Genomic DNA, 22,422 nt, shown 5'->3' with positions numbered 1-22,422 from the left:
CAACTAGAAAGGAGGTTCCAATTATCACCTAAAAATGCACATCAGGTGAATTATTTGACGTAAAATGAAGTTAGACTTACAGCAAAAAACACTCAAACATTATCATTTTTCACAGAACTTTTCTTCATGAGTTTTCTAATATTTGACTAAAAGTGTTCTAAATTTAGCACTTTCATAAAGTTTTAACTTCTATATGATTTTCAAACAATGGGACAGAATGTATCAGTGAAATTCTGTCAAATATATACTGTCCTCTTAAAGTTTTCCTCCATTGTGAACTCTGACTCTCACTGAGGTCTTCTTTCTGGGTAGAGGCTTTCCCATGGTTACCATAGTTGCTTGTTGTTTTTTGTTTGTTTTTCATATTACTATGAACAGTGAACTCACTGATGGTCTATGATGATACCTGATAATAAAGTCTATCTTCCCACTGAAGGCTTTCCTAGTCTCTGCACAGAATTTACCTCAATATATACTTTTCAGACATATATTGAAGCCAGAAAGTTTTGCTGCGACATATAATGAAGCTGGAAAGGCACCTTCAAATTAGATGTATGAGTTTTTCCAACATGTTTTCACACAGAAAATGTGAGGTAAGGATCACTAAAGGCACTACCACACTCACTGTATTCACTAGGTTTATCTCCAGGGCAAATTCCTTAGTCTCCTCAGGTCACACACTTGACAACAGGCACTGCCATGTTTGCATTCCTATCTGCTAGAAACACTGATGTTTAATGAGGTCTTAGTTGCCACAGAAGGCATTCCACAAAAATTGCATTGATAGGGGCTATGTTCTGCAGGCCTTCACTCGTAAGTAATGAGCTGTGATTCTCCATTAAAGGAATTTCCAACTTGACAGAATCTACCCATTTCTTTTGTGTGCATTTTCTTATGTTTAACAAGATTTGACAATTGGGAGAAGGCTTTCTCACAAATGCTGCATCCATAGGGTCTCTCTCCCGTATGAGTTCTTTGATGGACATTGAGGACTGACTTTGTGGTGAAGGCTTTCCCACATTCCTTGCACTCATAGGGTTTCTCTCCTGTGTGACTTCTCCGGTGGGTAATGAGACCATATTTGTGAGAATACTGTTTTCCACACTCACTACATACAAAGGGTGTCTTTCCTGTATGACATCTCTCATGTTGTATGAGACATATCTTCTGGCTGAAGGCCTTCCCACACTCATTGCATTCATAGGGTTTCTCTCCTGTGTGAGTTCGCTGATGTATAATGAGAGTACGCTTTGTGGTGAAGCCTTTTCCACATTCATCACATATGTACGATTTCTCTCCTGTATGAGTTCGCTGATGTATAGTGAGCTTGCGCTTCACGGTAAAGCCTTTTCCACACTCACTGCATATATAAGATTTCTCCCCTGTATGAGATCGCTGATGAACAATGAGATTACTCTTCACAGTGAAGCCTTTTCCACATTCATCACATATATAGGGTTTCTCTCCAGTGTGTGTTCGCTGATGTACAACAAGATAGCGCTTCATGGTGAAGCCTTTCCCACACTCATTGCATATATAAGGTTTCTCCCCTGTATGAGTTCGCTGATGCACAATGAGATTGCTCTTCACGGTGAAGCCTTTCCCACATTCGCTGCATACATAAGGTTTCTCTCCACTATGTGTTCGCTGATGTGCAATCAGATAGCGCTTCAGGGTGAAGCCTTTCCCACAGTGACTGCATATATATGATTTCTCTCCTGACTGGGTTTGCTGATGTCTAGTGAGATCACTCTTCACAGGAGAGACCATTCTATATTCATTGGTTATATATAGTTTGTCTAGTGTTTGAATTTTCTGATGTTTAGTGAGCATGACATTTCTGGAGGATTTCCCCAACGAGTCACACCCATTGGTTTTCTCTCCTGTATGAAGGCCCTCATGGTAAATGGGCTGAGATGTCCTGATGCAGGCTTTCTCACCTTCAATGCATGCTTGGGGTTTTTCTATTTTATGAGTCTTCTGGTGCTTAAAGACTTGGAATTCAGTGCTGATATGTTTTTCACTTTCAGGGATTTCCATTCCGGTGTACAATTGTTCATGATTACCATGTGGAAAGGATTCCTCATTTCCATTAAACTCAGCCGGGTTCTTTACTTGATATCTTTCTTTCTGGTTAATTAAGCTTAAACGTGATTTCAAAGCTTTCCTACATAATTCCATTATACGATTATGCATTATGGCCAAATTTGTTTTGCTCAGATGAATAGTATTTCTAAGTGTGTTCTTTTCACTGCGTTGTTGTATGCTCTTCAGAACTATTTGGTTGTGAGAGTGCTCTTGCAGACGACTGTCAACTATCCTGCTTCCTAGAAAAAAAATAATGAAGTGCTTCATGAGGACTTCTTAGAATAAAAGGGCTTAAAAGATGTGTGGGGCTGGCTCTTCATTGTTGACCCATAAAGACCTAAGGTGAAAAAGTATCAGGTCCAAGAAGAGACAAGGAATACATTTAAAGCAAAACACCCACAAAGAAAGAGTTCTCATCTTGGGAGATCCATATGTGGCGGAGCTGTTTAGCTATCCTTAGATACCCTCACAGCTGTGACCCCTTCTGTTAATGACTAGAATATGACTTCCAGGGCGACTCCCTTGCTGGTTCTCACTCACTCACCTGGACAGCTTCTATGACAGATTTCATCCTCTATTATCCGTGGTTCTTCTCCATGTTCCAACTTGGACAGTGTATCTGGTTTGATAGCGTGATACCCTGTTCATAAGAAATAATGGAAAACCTAGATCAGTGACTTGGGGTACAGTATGTGAAGATGGGAAAATATTACATTTTAGAGACAAAACAATTTCTTGTACACAAAATGAAAGTTCTCTTTCAAGATAGAGATTATACCCCTTTGTTTGAGGCCAGAGGAGGACACTGAAAATCTGATTCTTCAGATGAACACAGTGACTGCAAAGTTTTCAGCAAATGTTAGAGTAAAGGCCAGTGACAGGGCACCTCTAAGTAACATACGGAATTATCCTTACCCAGTGAAATCAGGTTGTTATAGTTTTCCAACATCACCTCCCGATACAGGTCTTTCTGAACAGGGTCCAGGAGCTGCCACTCCTCCCAACTGAACTCTACTGCCACATCCTCCAATGTCAGCAATTCCTGTAATAACACAGTTCTGTTTAATGTAATATCAACCTCTTTTATTAATATGGAAGATGCATAAGGAAAGTCGTTCTAGTTTTTACCACATAGCCTGCATTTCTCAAATATATTTTAGTAGAAGCAAAATCCTATCTTTCTATCTATATAGTTTAGCACCTATTTCCACATACTAAAAATATACAAATAGTCCTGGCTGGTGTGGCTCAGTTAGTTGGGCGTCATCCTGTGCACTGAAAGGTTGCCAGTTTGATTCCCAGTCAGAGCATATGCTCAGGTTTCAGTCTCCATTCCCAGAAGAAGGCAGCCACTGATGTTTTGCTATCACATTACTGTCTCTCCCTCTATCTCTCCCTTCCTCTCTCTATAAAAGTCAACAGAAATATTAAAATAAATAAATAAAAATATATAAATAATATCAAGACAAATAACATATCCCTACATTACAATGAAATTCCACATCCAGAATTTACAAATGTTTTTAATAAATGTAAAAAAATAACAGAAATTATACAATATATGTCTAAAGTTAAAAAGACCATTAAAGTTGATTAGGAAGATTTAGGGGGGGAAGACCTTATAATAAACAAACAGACACATACATATATTAATGGACAATATATTCAATACACTGTATGACCTGGAATATATAACTGAAGAAATAACAGAAAATGCAGTAGAGGTAGGGATTCACTTCTGTTTTCCTTTACACACTCACACAAAACACTTCTCTGACCAGTTGTGTGGGTTTTCTCACCAAGAAATTCTGGCACTAATTGCCTAGAAATAGTGCAGATGCCACAGGTTAAGGGCTAATTTCCACAAGATTGTCCATACTTCAGACAGCAATCTCCAGGAAACCCACTATCTGAGTTGACTACAAATCTGCGGTTCCCACAACCTTCTCCTTGGGTTCAATCATTTCCTAGAACAGCTCACAGAACTCAGAGATATTAGACACAAAGTAACAGCTAATGTGACCCATAGAATCCACCACACTACACATTATGTTCCAATATTAGTCACTTAGTATGACCCAATATTTTTTCTGATCTCACTTTGCCTTGATTTCGAATTTAGAGTCTAAGTTAACTTCTCCCAGAACCCAATTATCCCAATTTATACTTTTTTAATTTGAATTGATTTTTTCCCCCATGTCACCACAAACCTGTAAGAAAACAAAGGAAAGGTAAAACAAACCAAAAATTACCCAGGCTTCCATCATTTTCTTCTGTGCTCAGGAAATTCTGAGTAACATGGATTCTATGTCTTTTGTCTCTTCTGTATCTGCCATAAAGTTCTTAGAGTCAGAAATCTAGGTGTCTAGTTAAAGTTGTTCACAGAAATGACGATATCCAAGTCCAAGGACCTCCTCTTTCTTCCCTTATTCCTTCACTTGATGCCTCTTGCTCTTGGGGAGCGAGGAAGGACCTGTGGGCTGAGGAGCAAATTGACTGAGTGGACAGTCCCTCTGAATCCAGTTGTCGTCACTGTTCCTAAATACGTACCTTAAATAAAGGACCCCAATATTTCAATTTGGTGCCCTGCTCACCCTCTAGGGCAATGTCCATAGTTAGACTTATGTCAGTTTGGTAGTTTCTTTCTTTCACTTTTTAATATGTTTTTATTGATTTTAGACAGAGAGGAAGAGGGAGAGAGAGAGAAATATCCATTAACATTGACTGGCTGCCTCCTGCATGCCCCCTACAGGGAATCGAGCCTGCAATCTCGCCATTTCCTCACAGGCAATCGAGCTGGTGACCTCAACCATGGGTAGACACTCAACCACTGAGGCACACCAGCTGGGCTGGCAGTTTCTTACAAAACTAAACATATTCATATATGATCCACCAACCACATTCCTTGGTATTTACCAAAATGATATGAAAACTTATGTCTACCCAGAAACCTGATTAGAGATGTTTATAGCTTCAGACAGTGAAATATTATTCAGCACTCAAAAGAAATGAGCTCTCAAGCAATGAAAAAACAAGGAGAGCTGCTTCTTTGAAAATATAAATAAGATTGATAAACCTTTAGCCAGACTCATCAAGAAACAGGGAGGACCCAAATAAATAAAATCAGAAATGATAAAGAAGAAGTAACAACTGACATTACAGAAATACAAAGGATTTTAAGAAACTATTACAAACAACTATATGCCAACAAATTAGACAACCTGGGCAAAATGGATAAATTCCCAGAAACATACAATCTTCTAAAACTGAATCAGGAAGATTCAGAAAATCTGAATAGACCAATTTACAACTAATGAAACTGAAGCAGTAATCAAAAGCTCCCAGGAATCAAAAGTCCTGGACCAAATGGCTTCACAGGCCAATTTTACCAAACATTCAAAGAAGAGTAACACCTATCTTTCTCAAACTATCCCAAAAAACTCAAGGGGAGGGAACAGTTACAAGCTCATTTTATGAGACCAGCATAATCCTAATTACATAACCAGATAAAGACACTACAAAGAAAGAAAATTATAGGCCAATATCCCTGATGAACGCTAAAATTCTCAGCAAACTGGATCCAGCAATACATTAAAAAGATCATTCATCATGATCAAGTGGGATTTATTCTGGGATGCAAGGTTGGTACAATATTTGCAAATCAACATAAGTGATACACAACATAAACAAAATGAAGGCTAAGAATCACAATCATATCAATAGATGCAGAAAAAGCATTTGATAAAATCCAGCACCCATTTATGATAAAAACTCTCAGCAAAGTGGGAATAAAGGGGTCATACCTCAACATAATAAAGGCCATGGATGACAAACCCACAGCCAACATCATATTCAAAGGGCAAAAACTAAAAGCGTTTACCTTAAGATCAGGAACAGGACAGGAATGTCCACTTTCACACACTTATTCACCATAGTATTGGAAGTTCCAGTCACAACAACAGTTAACAAATGCATAAATACAATCTCACATGCAAGTATGTTGATGAGAAATTAAGCGATACAATCAATTGTCCTAATGTTTATACAGATTATTCCAACTGTAAAAAAAAGTAACTTTTTTTTTTTTTTAAGATTCTACCCCAGGAACAGAATACAGGGTAAAAGATATATATACTCTTACTTGAGTCACAATGACCCTAAAAGGAAATATCCAAAAAAACCTGTAGTAAATTTGGAGGCAAGACCAAAAACTACATCTTTAACAGTAAACATTACTAGATCATTCAGAACTGCAGAGTTTTAAGCAGACAGTGAGAAGAGTGGTGATGTGGTAACACAAGGAAGGGGTATGAGTACTAAACAAACAGACCAAGGCCAGGCCATGTTAGACTCACAGCCTGCTATGTGCAAACCACAAGAAACTTATAAAAACAAAAAGTTCTTGTAAAGATTACTATCAATAGCTTGCTCATACCACAGCATTTACTCATACCATAGAAGAAAAACAGACCACAAAACATACCTTGTAAAGGTTAACGTTAAACCCAACTTTTTCCCTTCCACTCTCTATTTTGCCATACCAGCAATTTCCAATAGAAACTACAGACAGATATAAACCTAACCTCTAGGGAGGGTTGGGGGTCTCCCTACTCCGTCTGTAGAGTGGCTTTTCTTGCTTGTCCTAGCTGCTTTTCCAGGCACCAGGAACGTTCTCCCTCCCTTGGTTTATTCCCTTCCCCCTCTTCTTCCCCTACAGGCCTGAGGCTACTAAACTCTAAGGGTCCCCGGGACTTGCAACCAGGGGAGCAATGGGCAGGGGCAGCTGCTCCTGGGGAATACCCCTGAATCTGTCTCCAAGGCCCCACTTTCTCCGACTTCTCACTGAGCCAGAGCAGCCCCGCCTAGGCTCTCCTGTTGCTTCTTCTGTCCTAAGCCCTTCCCTTCCTTGTTTCCTGTTCCCAGCTTTAATAAACGTACTCTCAAAACAAAACCAAACCAAACCAGCTTTTCCACTTCCCTCCAAGGTTCCCTCTTGAATTCTTTCTTGCAAGAAGCCAAGAGCCCTCTTGGCTCCAGTCCCCACTAGGGACTCGCCCCTCGGGCCTCAGCGGGACACACACGTTTTTAGTACCCCCAGGAGGGGGACCTGAACTTGAGGGAGCGAACTGGCCCAGGATTACCTGGGGACACGCCGCCTTCGCGTCTGCTCGGGCATCCAAGGTTTGAGCCAGAACCTAGTGGCTGTCGGGGTCCCTGACCTCTCAACAGCGACAGCCCCACCAGGCAGGCGTCTCCAGGACTGAGTCCTATGCTGGATGCCACATTAAACCCCAAACGAGCCCCCGAAAACCACAAGGGACGCCCCCAGACGCGGGCTTCCCGGCGCCGCTTTCACCCGCAGACTTTCCGCCCCGGCTCTCAACCGCCGAGTCGCACGCGCCGAGCGCCGCGCGGGGAGGTCAGGCCCTGGCGGAGCCGATTCTCAGCTGGCGATCCCTTCGGACTCTCAGTCCCTGCCTGTCACAGGCCCCGTCACCAACGCCCAGGTTCCTCAGTGACAGACTCCCCCAAAATACGAAACAACCCCAACCGCGGTCCTCCACACACGCTCACGCGTCACGGACCTCGCGAGCCGCGAACCCCAGCCCGCCTCACCCGCTCCCGAGCCTCTCCGGACACCACCGGCAGCGACGAAAGGCTGAGCCCACGTCGGAAGCCACGTCCCCCTCGGTTCCGCTCCCTCGCGGTCCGTAGGGACGCCGACCAGCCGGCACCTGGAGCCCCGCGCAGCCGGCCGAGCGAGGGCGGACCTCCGAGTTCCCACGTGGGCCCCGCCCTATGACGCAACGTAGCCACGCTCACCCGCGTCTGTGACCGGAGCAGCCGTAACGGCTGTGGGAAGAAATCGCGATTATTCCCGGCCACCTCGATGCTTTCACCTCCTCGTCGCGAGGGACGGTCAACATTGCCGTGGTATCGGGACGAGATTTCTGAGGCGAGTGCCCATCCCAGGCCGGCACGGCGCGCTCTGCCGGCTGCCGAACAAGGAAAGATGGCGGCGCCCTACATGCACCGTGGCGTTGAGACTACGCTGGGGCCCCACGGGCGCGGCCATCTCAGGCGAAGGCAGGTGTCCGTACGGCCGAGTTGGCTCGTAGAAGCCGAGATATCCCCGGAGAGGTGACAAAGGGATGGTCACATAAAGGCCTAGGTCTGCAGTCAGGGTGGTTGTGTGCGGAGTGGGTAAGGCCTTTGTAGTTTAGAAGGAAACCAAAAGGGCCGAGCTCCATCGAGATGAACCCCTCACGGGGGTGGACACTTAGCTCCCTCTAGTGGGGAAGTGGATAAGTGAAGGTGCAAGTGTATGTACGCGCACGGTTTCCTTCCAAAAATAAAGGAGGCGTCCCGACGGTGGGGCATTTGAGAATATGAAATGATGAGATAACACAATTATCATACTTTGCATAATTCCTAACTAAAAAGAGCACATTTAAAAGTGTTATTTTTATGCAGGCGCGAGAGGTCTACAATTAGAGGATTTAAGTAGATACTTCCTTTCCAGAAGGCAACCTGGATCCATTTAAAAGTTTTCATTTTCTTTGACCCAGCAATTTTAGTTACAACAGTTTGTTTCGTAAAAAGTTTCCTTAACAGCGGCTTTTGTAATTTTAAAAAGAGGAAAAACCTAAAAATATGATAAATTAATATCTGGGTAAACTATGGAATATCCACTTAGCATAACAGTATATAGCAATCAAAAAGAATAGACTACAATTGTCAGTATAAATAAAAAAGATAACTTATTCAGAGAACAAAAAACAGATCTGCAGGACAGTAAGTAAGTATATATTATGACCCTGTTATGGAAACAAGTCATAAATGTTTGTTTTTTTGAAAATTGTGATTGGTTAAATAAAACATTTACTTTGGATTACTTTAGGATTTGTATTCATGGGTAGAAAATATCAGAAGTTTTCACAATCCAATTTTTGTGGTTCTCCATTGTAAATATATCTTTATAGTAATTACATGTTATTTTAGTACTATAAAAATATGTTGATTTTAGAAAAGTTTTAGGACATTTAATGATGTTGGTGTTCATAATATAGTCAAAATAAATTAGTCTCACTTTTCATAAAAATATACTTTCATGCATTTGAAAATTTTGGAAGAATATATTGTTAAAAATGCGTGGCTATTAGGTAGAAGTAGGGTGATTTAAAAATTTCTTCATTTGCTTATATATGTTTTCTAATTTATATAAATTGTTTTCATAATATCTTAATAGTAAGAGTATTATATTCCCTTCAGAGACTGAATTCAGCCCTATTCACCTGAGATATCAAGCTCTGAAAGGTGAAGTCAGCATCTGGTCCAAAGAGCTCAGGGCAGCAGGAGAAGCCCATTCTGGGACCCTGATTGATCAGTTTCAGGAATGAGCTGGTGTGATGTTGCCATGGCAGCATGTGCAGGTTCACAGGACAAGAAGTGGAAAGATCTGAGGGCCTGGGTGATGGAACACTCATGTCTTATTCTTTGCTGTAGAATTTCTGCCCAGAATCCATCCTGATATAGTGTGGGGGTGGTGATGGAAACACTAATCCAGGATTTAAGGCAGAGATTTAAATATAAATCGGAAAGCTCATTTTCAAACCCAGAGTCCTGGACCCTAGTCCCAGACTTTCCAGTTTGGGAGGTCTGGGGTGTGACTCAAGAATTTGCATCTTTGCAATCTTCTTGGAGAATCCTTAGGTAGGAAAGCCAGAGAAAACACTTAGAAACAGTCCTGGAGTATTTCTGGCTTACAAGTATGTGGGCTGGCCCCCCTTAGTACACTGGTGTAGTTCAAATAATATCAGCCCAGAAAAGCCTTCCTTGAAACTCTTCCTAAAATAGCTCCCTCATTACAATCTATGTTCGAGGCCTCATATTTCTTCATAGCACTTAACCAGAACTGGCATTCTATTACGTATTTATTTTACTCAGTCTCCTTCGCTATACTGCATGTGCCATAAATGTCATGACTTTGCCTGTTTTGTTCACTAATAAGTCCCCAGTGTCTACAACAGTGGCTAGAAGAGTGTAGATGCTCAAAAAATATTTTTAAAGGATTTACTCTGCAGAATTGGAGATTGAATTCTGCTATAACACCGCATAGTAAATGTCTGTTTCTTTTGCTATAAGCAGGACTCACCATTTGTAAACTGAATTTAATATCCTTGTTATATGAAGGGAAACACTCTTGATAGAGATGAGAGAACAAGAACCCTACTGCTAAGAAAACTAAGAATTTGTCAGTGGACGTACTAAAAAAAGAATTAACAGAAGTTCTGACAAAAAGGAAGTAATAGAAGGAAACATGTAACATTAGGAATGTAGTAAAAAGAATGGAAAAGGTAAATATATCATGAAATATAATAGGATGGCCCTTGCCAGGTGGCTTGGTTGGTTGGAGCATCGTCCCGTACACCAAAAGTTTTTGGGTTTGAATCCCAGTCAGGGCACATACCTAGGTTGTGGTTCAATCTCCGGTCAGGGCACATACAGGAGGGAACTGAAAGATGTTTCTCTCATGTTTTTTTCTCTCTCCTACCCCCTTCTTCTCTCTAAAAAATCAATAACAACATATCGTTGGGTGAGAATTAAAATATATATAATAGGATGTTCTACTTTTGAGTTTTTAAAATTATGTTTGATGGTTGAAAGCCAAAACGATAACTTTACCTGATATGGTTCTCAGTGTATGTATGACATCATTTGCTGTTAGGGAAATGGAAGCTAAGACATCATTATATACTACCACTCACCTGATGGGATGGCCAGAATCAAATATGACAATGCCAAGTGCTAGGAAGGACATGAACAACTGAAGCATTCATGCATTGCTGGTGGGAATGAAGTAAATAAGTACAGTCAGTTTGGCAGTTTCTTTTCAAGTTAAATACTAACTTAGCATTTAAGTATTGACTCCTTGGTATTTATCCCAGAGAAACAAAATTGGGTACACAAATGTTCATAGCATCTTTATTCATAACAATGAAACGCTGGAAACAACCTAAACATCCATCAACAATGAACAGATAAGCCATGGTACATCCATACAAAAAAATACTACTCAGTAACTAAAAAGGAAAACTGTTTATACACCCAACACATTGGATGGATCTTAAGGGCAATTTGCTGAGTGGGGGGGAAAAAGCCTATCTCAGAGGTTACATACAGTCCATTTTAAGAGCATTCTTGAAATGACAAAAGAGTTATGGAGTACTGATCAGTGATGGTCATGCGGTAGGGTTGGGGGACAATGTGACTATAAAGGGATAGTAAGTGGGAGTTCCTTTGGGTTGGCACAACAATTCTGCATTCTGATTGTGGTGGGATTTACGGACATCTAAATATGTGATAAAATTTCTTAGAACTGTATACCAAAAAACAAAACCAAAGGAAACAAACCTCACACAAATGAAAACATGAAAAAAAACCCCACCAAACTAGTGAAATCCAAACAAGGTCTATAGTTTACTTAATAGCATTGTACCAATGTCATTTTATTAGTTTTGATGCTGTATGGTGATTCTGTAAGATAGTATTGCTGAAGAGGCTGAGTAAAGGTACTCAGGAACTTTGTATAATTTGTAATTTCCAGTAAGTCTAAAATTATTCCAAAACAAATTTTAGAAAAAATAGTAAGATTTTTTAAAACTTACAAATTTGGATAAACATATCCAAATATGTGGAATTACATTTATGAGGATATTCCTTTTACTTCTGAAGTACATAGTAGATTGAAAGACATGAATTTTAGAGCCTAAGAAATGCAAGAGCTAATCATATAACAATAGGAGGTGGGCATAGAACACTCCTGCTTGTATATAACATTAAAATTTAACCAGTGTTGAGAATTGCCTACTTTAAATTTATGGAATTATTGAGAATGTGGTTCAAGGTATCCTGTCCCAGAATAGACATCAGGTATATAGTAAGTTTAGACTTGGCTTAGAAGTCTCAAGTATACATCATTTTCACGAAGCTTCTTTCCTTCATGAATTCTCTGATATTTTGCTGAAGTCACTCTATATTGTGTTCCTACCAGTTTTATTTCTGTATGAATTCATGAGAAATGATTAATTCTGCCATATGATTAATTCTCTGCCATCTGAAAATTATTCTCCAGCATGGATATCAGGCAACTACTCAGAGTTATTTCTAGGCAAAGGCTTTCCCATGATCATCATATATTGCTACTATGTATGAGCTCACTGTTGATCACTAATAAGATAGTCTTTATTCCCATAGAAGGCTTTCCTTCTCATAATTCATAAGATTTATATTAGCATATACTTTTCAGACATATTACCTAGAAATGTTTCCTCAAGACTTTTCTGCACTGAATGTATCAGAGTTTTTCCCCTACATGTTAATTTTGACATACAGTGTGAGGTAATTTATCACTGAAGGCACTAGCACATTCTCTGCAGTCATTAAATTTCACTCCTATGCAAATTCCATAATTTCCGAAAATCTAGCAACAGGCTTATATACACTGACTATATTCAAGTACGCTAGGGCACACTGCACTGAACTATCATGCTTTGTCCCTTGCATGAGTTCACTTGTATGTAATGAATTCAGACTCTGCAAAGGATTATGTACCTTGACCTACACATTTGTTGTGTATATTAACAAGGCTTGACAAGTGAGAGAAAGGTTACCCCAGTCATTGAATCCATAAGGTCTCTGTCTTTTATAAGTTCTTTCATGTACAGTGGGTGCAGAATTCAAGTTGAAGGCTTTCTCACGCTAATTGCATATATATGGTTTGTCTCCTGTGTTGCTTCCTTGGTGGGTTATAAGATCAATACTGTATGAATAGGATTTTCTGCAGTCAGTACATATAAAAGTCTATCCTGTGTGAAGTCTCTGATGTTTTTCCTGAAGGTGTGACCATATTCATTGCATTGTTAGGGTTTGTTCCCAGTATGAGTTCTATGATGTACAAGGAGATTTCTCTTTGAAGAGAAGCCTTTCCCACATTCACAGCACACAAAAGGTTTCTCTCCTGTATGAGTTCGTTGATGGACAATTAGACGACTTTTCACAGCGAAGCCTTTCCCACACTCATTGCATGCGTAAGGTTTCTCTCCAGTATGGATTTGCTCATGTAAAATGAGCTCAGTTTCCATGGCAAAGCCTCTTCCACATTCACTGCACATATAGGATTTCTCTCCAGTATGAATTTGCTGATGTACAATGAGATAGCGTTTCATGGTGAAGCCCTTTCCACATTCACTGCACAAAAAGGGTTTCTCTCCAGTATGAGTGCGCTGATGTACCACAAGATTGCTCTTAAAGGCAAAACCTTTTCCACATTTATTGCATATGTAGGGTTTTTCTCCAGTATGAGTTCGCTGGTGTAACATCAGCCCACTATTCACAATGAATCCTTTCCCACATTCACTGCATCTGTATGGTTTCTCTCCAGTATGTGTTCGCTGATGTACAACTAGCCGACTCTTCAAGGGGAAGCCCTTCCCACACTCACTGCAGGTGTAGGGTTTCTCTCCAGTATGTGTTCGCTGATGTATGATGAGCATGCTCTTCACAGTGAAGCCTTTCCCACATTCGCCACATATATAGGATTTCTCTACTGTGTGATTTCTCTGATGCACAATGAGGTTACTCTTTCTGGGAAAGCCTTTTCCACATTCACTGCACACATAGGGTTTCTCTCCAGTGTGAGTTCGCTGGTGTTCAATCAGACGGCTCTTCATGGTGAAGCCTTTCCCACACTCACTGCATACATATGGTTTCTCTCCTGTATGATTTCGTTGATGTATGAGGACATAGTGCTTCGTAGTGAAGGCCTTCCCACACTCACTGCAGGCGTAGGGTTTCTCTCCAGTATGAGTTCGCTGATGTATGATGAGCATGCTCTTCCCGGTGAAGCCTTTCCCACATTCACTACAGGTGTAGCATTTCTCTCCAGTATGATTTCTCTGATGCACAATGAGATTACGCTTCCCTGGGAAGCCTTTTCCACATTCACTGCACACGAAGGGTCTCTCTCCAGTGTGAGTTCGCTGGTGTTCAATCAGACGGCTCTTCATGGTGAAGACTTTGCCACAGTCACTGCATATAAAGGATTTCTCTCTTTCATGAATTCTCTGATGTTCATTGAGCCTGGACTTTCTGGAAAATACTTTCGCACACAGACTGCATCCATAAGGCTTCTCTCCTGTGTGAACTCTCTCGTGATCAGTGAGCTGAGACTTCTTAACAAAGGCTTTCCCACATTCACTGCACACGTGGGCTTTCTCTACTTCATGAGTTCTCTGATGCTTAATGACCTGGGACTTATTGCTAATGGGTTTTGCACTGACAGGGAGTTTAACTTCATGAGGGAAATCATACTTGCCATGCCAAAATGATTTCCCATCTCCATTCAATTTAGTAGAGTTCTTAGTTTCATAGCTTTTACTCTGTTTGACTAAACTTAAATTTGACTTCAGAGTTTTCATGTAGAACTCAAACACACCATGATGTTGCCTGAAAGGAAAATGACTTTTTCTTTGAGGAGCAATATTTCCAATGGTACTGTGTTTGTGGTTTTGTTCCATACCTTTCAACATCCTTTGATTTTCCCAGTGACTCTGGAGATAATTATCAACTTTGCCAGTGTCTAGAATAGAAGAAAACAATGAATTATCAACTTTGCCAGTGTCTAGAATAGAAGAAAATAATGAATCCTTTTATAAACTGTTTATTTTTAAACTTTTATTTTCCTTAGTGTTTTGTTTTTTTTTAATGGCACTTTAATGACAACCCTGTGATAACATTATAAAAGAAACACCATGTAAACTAGGCAAACAAAAATCAAGATTTCAAATAAAATAAGGATCAGTTCTCAGGAGAGAGAGAGAGAAAAAAGGTTTATGTCCCGCTAAAGACCTAAAGAAACATTTTGCTATGGGGAGGCACTGTTTCTGTATCAAACACCTCCCAGCCTTCTCTGACTAGAATATGACTTCTGCAGTAACCCATGAGGGGAAGCAGATTTTGCAGATACAGTTTACTTTAAGATGGCTATTTTCAAGAAAAGAAAGACTCAAGAAAAACTTTTCACATTCCCCTTTACTGCCTGTAAGAATTTAGATAGAGGACATGCTTCAGGAAGGAAGACATCATCATAGATAGCTATAGTTTAATATGAACTAAGTGCGACAGACTGGGAGAAACCTAGCAAGGCCCTTTTGATCCAAGTCCTTTCTGTGTCCCATTGTTAAAGATGGCCCAGCAAACACTTACTTACCAAATATGTATTGGCTTTACCATTTTCATGTGAATTGACTTCTCCTTTGAAGTCCCAAATCACAAACCTCCCTGCCTCCTTATCTTTACCTCAGCTGCCAGACTTGTCCTTGCCCCCGTATTACAGAGCTCCTGTATGTACATACGTAATAAGTTTGGTCATTTCCTCCTATTAACCTCTTTCATATCAATTTGATTATTAGCCCAGCCAGAAGAATTCAGAAGGACACACGGAAAATTATGTTCCTCTCCCACCCCTGCCTTGTTAGTTCTCACGCCCTCACCTGCACAGACTAGGCTGCGGAGCTGCTCCTCTGCTGTCCATGGCTCTTCCCCTCGTTCCAACTTAGAGCGAGCTCCCGGTTTGCTGACTTGATACCCTGTGCATAGGAAATGACAGAATACTTGGATTGGGGTCTGTCAAGATAGAATGTTATGTCTAAGGGACTAGACAGTTTGCACGTCAGAGAGTTTTCTCTCAGGAGAGGGCACACGTGACATTGTGATATATATAAATGGTCTTTGTCCTGGTTCTTGGCACAGAGCTCCTAAAGCCCTTGTAACTTCCTAAATGAACAGCAAGATAGGAGCATATTTTTTGATAGTCGAAGTTCTATTTCCTGACACCAGAAGTTCTAACACCCTTAGACTCTCGGGAGCAATGAGTGTCTTATGTGTGCTAAGGAGATGACTAGTGGCTGGGGGCTCCTAGATAGCTTCAGGGTGGTGGCTGATCCAGAAAGACAAAGACATGATTAGAAGGCTGGAACCTTCAGCTCTAACCCTTCCCCTGTAGAGAGGGGGGAGGCTGGAGGTAGAATTAATCACCAATGGCCAAGAATTTAAGCAATCATGCTTACATAATGGACCTTCCATAAAAATCCCTAAACAACCTGGTGGGGAAAACTTCCAGGTTGGTGACCACATTGAGATACTGGGAGGGTGGCATGCCTGGAGAGGACAAGGAAGGTCATACCCCCTTCCCTCTGCACTGTGCCCTAAGCATCTCTTTCATTTAGCTGTTCCTGAGTTTTTTACTTTATAATAAACTGATAATGGTAGTAAGTACCTTCCTGAGTTCTATGAGCCATTCTAGCAAATTGTTAAATCTGAGCGCGCATGGGGGGTTGTGGGAACAACTGATTTATATCCAAGTTGGACAGATTTATAGCCAACTTGTACAGAAGTGTGGGTATCCAGGACACCAAATATTTGTGACTGGCATCTGAAGTGAGGGTGGTCCTGTGGTACTAAGCCCTTAAACTGTGGAGTCTGATGCTAACTCTGGGTAGTTAGTGTCAAAATTGAATTGAATTGAGGTGCAGGACACCCATTTGGTACTTTGAGAGTTAGAGAATTGGTTGTTGCTATAGAAAAATGCACATTTGGTGTCAGTTGTGTTGGTACAGCTCATAGGATATATTCTTTTATCAGGAGCCAGAGGATGCACTGAGAATCTGCCATTCAGAGCACTGCAGTGACTCCCAAGTATAAGCAGCTGAGAAAGGAAAGAGCACTGACTGGGCACCCTCTGAGTAACACAGGGGAACTGTCCTCACCCACTGACTCCAGGTGGCTGTAGTTCTCCAACATCACATCCCAGTACAGGTCCTTCTGATCGGGGTCCAGGAGCTGCCACTCCTCCCAGGTGAAGTCCACAGCCACATCCTCCAGTGTCAGTGATTCCTATAACACAGTCCTATTTAATCAGAGTGTTATTCTTTTACTGGTTCATAAATAATATAAAGTTGTCTTGCTCATATTAACTACAATTCTAACACCAATTCCAATGTGTTTTTTTAACCCACTACCAAGCAATTAATTCTCCAACATGAGCTGGGTGTCCTACAATTAAACTCAGTTCTGACACTATCTACCTGGAGACAGCATCAGATCCCACATGTTAAGGGCTCAATCCTGTAAGACTGGCCCCTATCCCTCACTTCAGTGCAAGTACAGGCTGTCACCTTGTGCTTCTGACTGATCAGCTATAATTGCAGGTTTCAATGATGCCCTCCTTGGGTTTGATTAATTTGCTATAGCAACGTAGAAAACTCAGGAAAACACTTTACTTACTGTTTAATAGCTTACTGTAAAGGGATATGATAAAGGATACAGATGACCGTCCAGATGGAAGAGATGTATCGGGCAAGGTGGCCACCAATCCAGAAGTGTCCAAACCCCACACCTTTGGAATTTGTATGGAGGCTCCATCACGTAGGCATGATTGATCATTAACTCTATTTCCAGCCCTTCTCCCCTCTCTAGATAATGGAGTATAGAGCTGAAAATTCCAAGTTTCTGATTATGGCTTGATTTTTCTGGTGACCAGTCCCCATCTGAGAACCCCGTAAAAGCCACTCTAATTAAAGACACTGCTACCAGCCAGGAAATTCCAAGGGATTCAGGAACTCTGTCAGGAACTGGGGTCAAAGACAAATATTAGAATAAAAGATGCTCCTAGTAGCTTATCACTTAGCAAATTACAAGAATTTTTAGGAGCCTTGTATGAGGAACTGGGGGCAGAGACCAACATATATATTTTAAAATATATATTATTGATTGATTGATTGACTTTTTAGAGACAGAGAGGGGAGGGAAGGGAGAGAGGAAGAAAAACATCGCTTTGCTGTTCCGCTTATTTATGTATCATTGGTTGTTTCTTGCATGTGCCCTGACCCGGAATCAAATCTACAACACTGCCGTATCGGGACAATGCTCTAACCAACTGAGCTAGCTAGCCAGGGCCCAATGTATAGATTTCTTATTATTTTAACATATTAGATACACTGAAGAAATAATTAGTAAACTGGAATATGCATTTTTTTTTAAAAAAACACCAAAATGAAGCAGCCCCACAAAGAGATAGAAAATATAAAGGAGAATTTAATAAATCGAGGGCACAGAGCAAGGTCTAACATAGGTCTGTATGTAGTTTTGGGAAGAGATCATATAGAAACAGAGAAGCAATACAAAGATCTCAGGAATGAGAACTTTTCAGAACAGAGTAAACTTCCTACAACCCACACTTCGTAAGCCAGCAAAGCCAGGCAGGAAATCTGCATGTAGATACTTCTGGCTGAAACGACAGCACACCAGTTGCAAAAATCAGATTATGAAAACAACCAAAGAGAAAAGATGCATTACTATCAAAAGAAAGACAAAATTTACTGGAATGAAGACAACAGAATCCCTGGTTCCCTGCAGTTTCTAAAACTCTTGGACTCTCTGGAGTGATGAGTGTCTTGTGTATGCTAATGATATAACTGGCAGCTGGGGGGTCCTCGATGGCTTCAGGATGGGGGTGGTCTCCAGAAAGCCCCCCAACCTGCAGGAACAGAAGAGGGACTGGAGGTTGAGTTCAATCACCAATGGCCACTGATTTAATCAATCATGCCCACATAATAAACCCCCCTAAACAACAGGTTTGGAGAGCTGGGTGGTGAACACAGTGAGGTGCTGGCAAGGTGGCATTCCCGAAAGAACCCTTCCCCATGCCTTGCCCTGTGTATCTCTTCCATGTGGCTATTCCTGTATTGTAGCCTTTATAATCAACTAGAAAATGTAGTGAAGTGCTTTCCCAAGTTCTGTGAGTCATTCCAGCAAATTACCAAACCTGAGAAGGGGTTGTGGGAATCCCCAAGTTTAGAGCCAGTCATCAGAAGCAGAAGTGACAACTTAGGACTTTCGACTGGCACCTAACGTGCTCCCAATAAAACTGTGTTCACTGAGTTTGCTTGGTCAGTTCCCACATGGGTCTGTGACAGCCCTGCAATAAACAGCAATATGAAACCTGCTTCTACCTTTATTAGAAGTTGAAAACACTGTGCAACCATCACCTCTAGGAACATAACATTTTTTCTTGAGACCTGAGTGCCATGGAATATTGACACCCCATTAGGAACTGTCTGCTGTCTCCTCACAGTATATGATACGTATCATATAACTTAGCATGATTCTATTGTTGTGTCAGCTGCCATAGATATTAGACACAAGCTGACAGCTAATGTAACCCAGAGGATCCTTCAGTTACACCTTGCATTCTAACTTTAGTCTTTTACTCAGAATCATATGAATACTATATTCTTTTAAAAAAAATCTTTATTGATTTTAGAGAGAGGAAGGGAGTGGGAGAGAGAAACATCCCTACTGGGGATGGAGCCTGCAACCCGGGCATGTGCCCTGACCGGGAATTGAACCTCGATCTCCTGAATCCTAGGTCAATGCTCAACCACTGAGCCATGCCGGCCAGGCTGAGTACTATATTCTTGATCCTACTTTGCCATGATGCTGGTGTTAGATTCAAAGTTTATTTCACTCCAGATACTGAACTGATTGTTACAGGCCACTACAAATCCATGAGGGAATAAAGGAGAGAATAAAACAAAAGTCACCTGGGCCTGGATCATTTTCTCCTGTTTAGGGAAATGGCCGGCAATTAGTCTACTCGTCTTGGTCTTCCCTTGATATGCCCTGAATTTCTAGTTAGAAATCTCACTCCAGTCAAAAGTGTTCCCAGAAAGGACGATATCTAGGTCCTGGGACCTCTTCTTTCTTCATTTTTTTCCTATCTCGCCAAGACCTGTGGGATGAAGAGCAAAGTTCCTTTCAGGGTTACATTCCCCTTGCTGTGCACTCACCTTAACACACGGTCCCCAGGATTTCCAGCTCTTTAGCTGGTTCCCTAGAGGTGAAATGTAAGACCCTGAAGATAGAAAAGTCCCTTGAATGTGAAAGAGAAAGTGGGAAAGGAGAACTGGACAGCATTGCACCTCAGTGGCAGGTAGTTTTCAGAACAATTACAGAAATGATGTCACATGGACAGTGAGGAACTCTAAAACTTTCCTTTAAACTACGTTGCCCTCACACCTTATTAAAATTCTTTATATACTCTGTTTATATACACAATTCATTGAGGAACAATGAACACAAGGGAAAAAGGAGGGAGAGAAGGAATATGTGCTATAAATACAAATTTTAAAAACAGTTCAAAAGTATAAGTACTGGGCAATGGCAGCCTTCGTATACTCATACATAGAACCTGAAAGGAAATAAACAGTAAACTTTGTGCAGGAGGAAGATGAAAACAGAATCTTAAATAAAAAGCTTATTCATTTTAAAGATGCTGGATGATTCATCTACCCCCAAAAGTTTTATTTCTACGGGTTGAAGGGACGAGGTGATGTGAGGGAGCCAAAAGGATTAGGAAATTTTGGTGGAGGGGGGACTTGGCCCAGCAGCAGAAGCAGCCAGGCCCCCGAGCCCCCAGCCTTCTGCTGTCGCAGTGGCCATCCTTCTCCCTCCTCCCCCAGGATTAAAACCAAAGCCAGACCAGATACACGCGTCCTCTGACCTCCCTTAACGGTTTCTCAGCCACTGGCTCCACGTTATCCCTGAACCTGACCGGGCGCGATGCGGTGGTCACTGCCCAGCGCCAGCCCGCCAGCCGTCAGTCACCTACCGGCAGAGTGACCCGCGAAGACCCGACCTCCAGACTCTCGGCAGCCGCTCTGCTCAGGCCTTTAATCACTGACCGCCAGAGCTCCCCAGGATTAGCCCCGAGGAAATCCCGGGCACAGCCACCCAGCAGGCTCCCCGGTGCTCCCGGCCCCGGCGCTGCCTTCCCCGACTCACGGGAGCAGCCCCTTACCGAGCGGCCGACACACCCACGCACTGACCCGACTCGCTCCTGAGCCTGCAGCGACCTCCGCAGGGCCGCACTTCCTTCCCCAAATTTCTCTCCCCTCGCGCCTCCTCCCCTGAGAACGTCCCACGAAGGCCCGCGGCGTTCAGGCCGCGTTTCTATGGAGAACGGAATGCGGGTTGCTGGCGTTTCCTTATGAGGTCATGTGCGCGCGCCGCGGGCGCCTCGGCTCCCTGGGGGCCGCCATCTTTGCGCACCTGACGTACGGAAGGCTTTTGCGTCAGCGGCCGTAGGACGCGGCGGCGCGAGACCACGGCCGAAACGCCCCCGTTTCTGGCCCATGAGCCCTGGCAGGAGTGTGGAGGGGTTTCCAGAGGCTTGAGGTCACAGAAGGCGTTTTACTCCGTGGGAGTAAATCCAGTTGTTGCAGGGCGCAGTGAACGACGCCTATTTTTCAACGGCCGGAGTCCATCAGGATCTAAAGGGCGTGGCGTACGTTTTGAGCGGCCGCCCCCGCTGTGAAGCCTCTGCTCGTTGGAAAATTAAAATAATCTCCGGACACCTCAGTCACTAGTCTAATTGCGAATAGATTTCGAGGCCGTATAAAAACTTAAGAACCTTTGACAAAAAAGCTGGTGGGGCGTTATAACCGTATAGAGTTAGCGCTGTTAGGCGGGAGCTCTGTGGGCGCGGCCATCTTGGGGGGAGTCCGGTGTCCGTACGGAACGAAGGGTCTTTGGGCAGCTCAGCCCGGAGCCTGCAGGTGGCAGTGCGTTTGGAAGACCAGCGAGGTGGTGTGCGGGATGCAGTGATCGCAGAGTGAGCAGAAACATGGATGTTATGAGCCTCTTTCCAGCCTCGCCCTAACCAGCCCAAACACAAAACATGCTACGTACATCTTAGGCAGACACCGAACTGCCTTGTCACCGTAGATTAGTCTGCATTTTACGAATAGACTGTTACCGTCTGAACTCTTTTTATCTGTATGTTCTTTCACACAACACAATTGTTTTGAAGTATCAATAAGTTTGTTCCTTTCGTTGCTCGGTATTCCAAAATGTGTTTAATCCTTCAGCAGTTCGACCTTTGGGTTGCTTCCAGTTTTTTTGGATATTGCAAATGGAACTTACATGAACATTCAAAAAAATAAAGTGGCCTCGAATTGGATTTCCCTATTTTATGTATGTAAAATTAAATGAACTCCTCTCCCCTCCAAATAATATGCCCCTTGAACAAGAAATTATGATACTTTGTTCCTTTTGCTGTATGTCCCTTTCAAATAAGATAAGTGTATGCATCCTTTGATTACATTTGCTGGAGGGAAAGGAAGAGAGGGGTAAGGGAAAAAAGAAAAAAATTGCTAGCTCAAAGATAGCAAGAGCTTTTTGTTTAGCTCATCACCATCATCTATAGGCCCTGGA

The 22,422-nt window shown here is 42.2% G+C and overlaps 2 protein-coding genes across 3 annotated transcripts; both read right to left on the bottom strand.

Annotated features, from left to right (window-relative positions):
• Positions 1–714: 714 nt before the first annotated feature.
• Positions 715–4,722, bottom strand: ZNF614 (zinc finger protein 614). The gene is made up of 4 exons (XM_087826879.1): positions 4,341–4,722; positions 3,004–3,130; positions 2,633–2,728; positions 715–2,327 (listed from the first exon to the last, which is right to left on the bottom strand). Exons 1-4 carry the CDS (start codon positions 4,353–4,355, stop codon positions 808–810), a joined length of 1,758 nt encoding a protein of 585 aa, XP_087683005.1. The 5' UTR covers positions 4,356–4,722; the 3' UTR covers positions 715–807.
• A 6,335-nt stretch (positions 4,723–11,057) lies between these two features.
• On the bottom strand, positions 11,058–20,739 carry LOC148091100 (uncharacterized). Of its 2 annotated transcripts, none has more exons than XM_087826872.1 (4): positions 19,752–20,739; positions 16,917–17,043; positions 15,642–15,737; positions 11,058–14,770 (listed from the first exon to the last, which is right to left on the bottom strand). In XM_087826872.1, exons 1-4 carry the CDS (start codon positions 19,764–19,766, stop codon positions 13,011–13,013), a joined length of 1,998 nt encoding a protein of 665 aa, XP_087682998.1. In that variant the 5' UTR covers positions 19,767–20,739; the 3' UTR covers positions 11,058–13,010. The 2 variants fall into 2 exon arrangements, with proteins under 2 accessions (XP_087682998.1, XP_087682999.1); XM_087826873.1 differs by having other exon boundaries at positions 11,058–14,728; positions 19,752–20,738.
• Between the last annotated feature and the right edge of the window lie 1,683 nt (positions 20,740–22,422).

The sequence above is a fragment of the Miniopterus natalensis genome, chromosome 18 (genome assembly GCF_054644295.1).
Source record: "Miniopterus natalensis isolate mMinNat1 chromosome 18, mMinNat1.hap1, whole genome shotgun sequence".
NCBI classification, from domain to species: Eukaryota; Metazoa; Chordata; class Mammalia; order Chiroptera; family Miniopteridae; genus Miniopterus; species Miniopterus natalensis.
The sequence above is the reverse complement of the archived record's forward strand: the minus strand, read 5'-3'. Positions and strand labels throughout refer to the sequence as shown.

What these genes read in the sequence shown, in the direction of transcription:
- LOC148091100 (XM_087826872.1), bottom strand. An exon ending in CAGCCACCTGGAGTCAGTGG is followed by an intron (nt 15,738 to 16,916) that starts GTGAGGACAGTT and finishes TCCTATGCACAG; the next exon opens with GGTATCAAGTCAGCAAACCG. An exon ending in CCGCAGCCTAGTCTGTGCAG is followed by an intron (nt 14,771 to 15,641) that starts GTGAGGGCGTGA and finishes CTTCTATTCTAG; the next exon opens with ACACTGGCAAAGTTGATAAT.
- ZNF614 (XM_087826879.1), bottom strand. An exon ending in TAACAACCTGATTTCACTGG is followed by an intron (nt 2,729 to 3,003) that starts GTAAGGATAATT and finishes TCTTATGAACAG; the next exon opens with GGTATCACGCTATCAAACCA. An exon ending in CTGTCATAGAAGCTGTCCAG is followed by an intron (nt 2,328 to 2,632) that starts GTGAGTGAGTGA and finishes TTTTTTTTCTAG; the next exon opens with GAAGCAGGATAGTTGACAGT.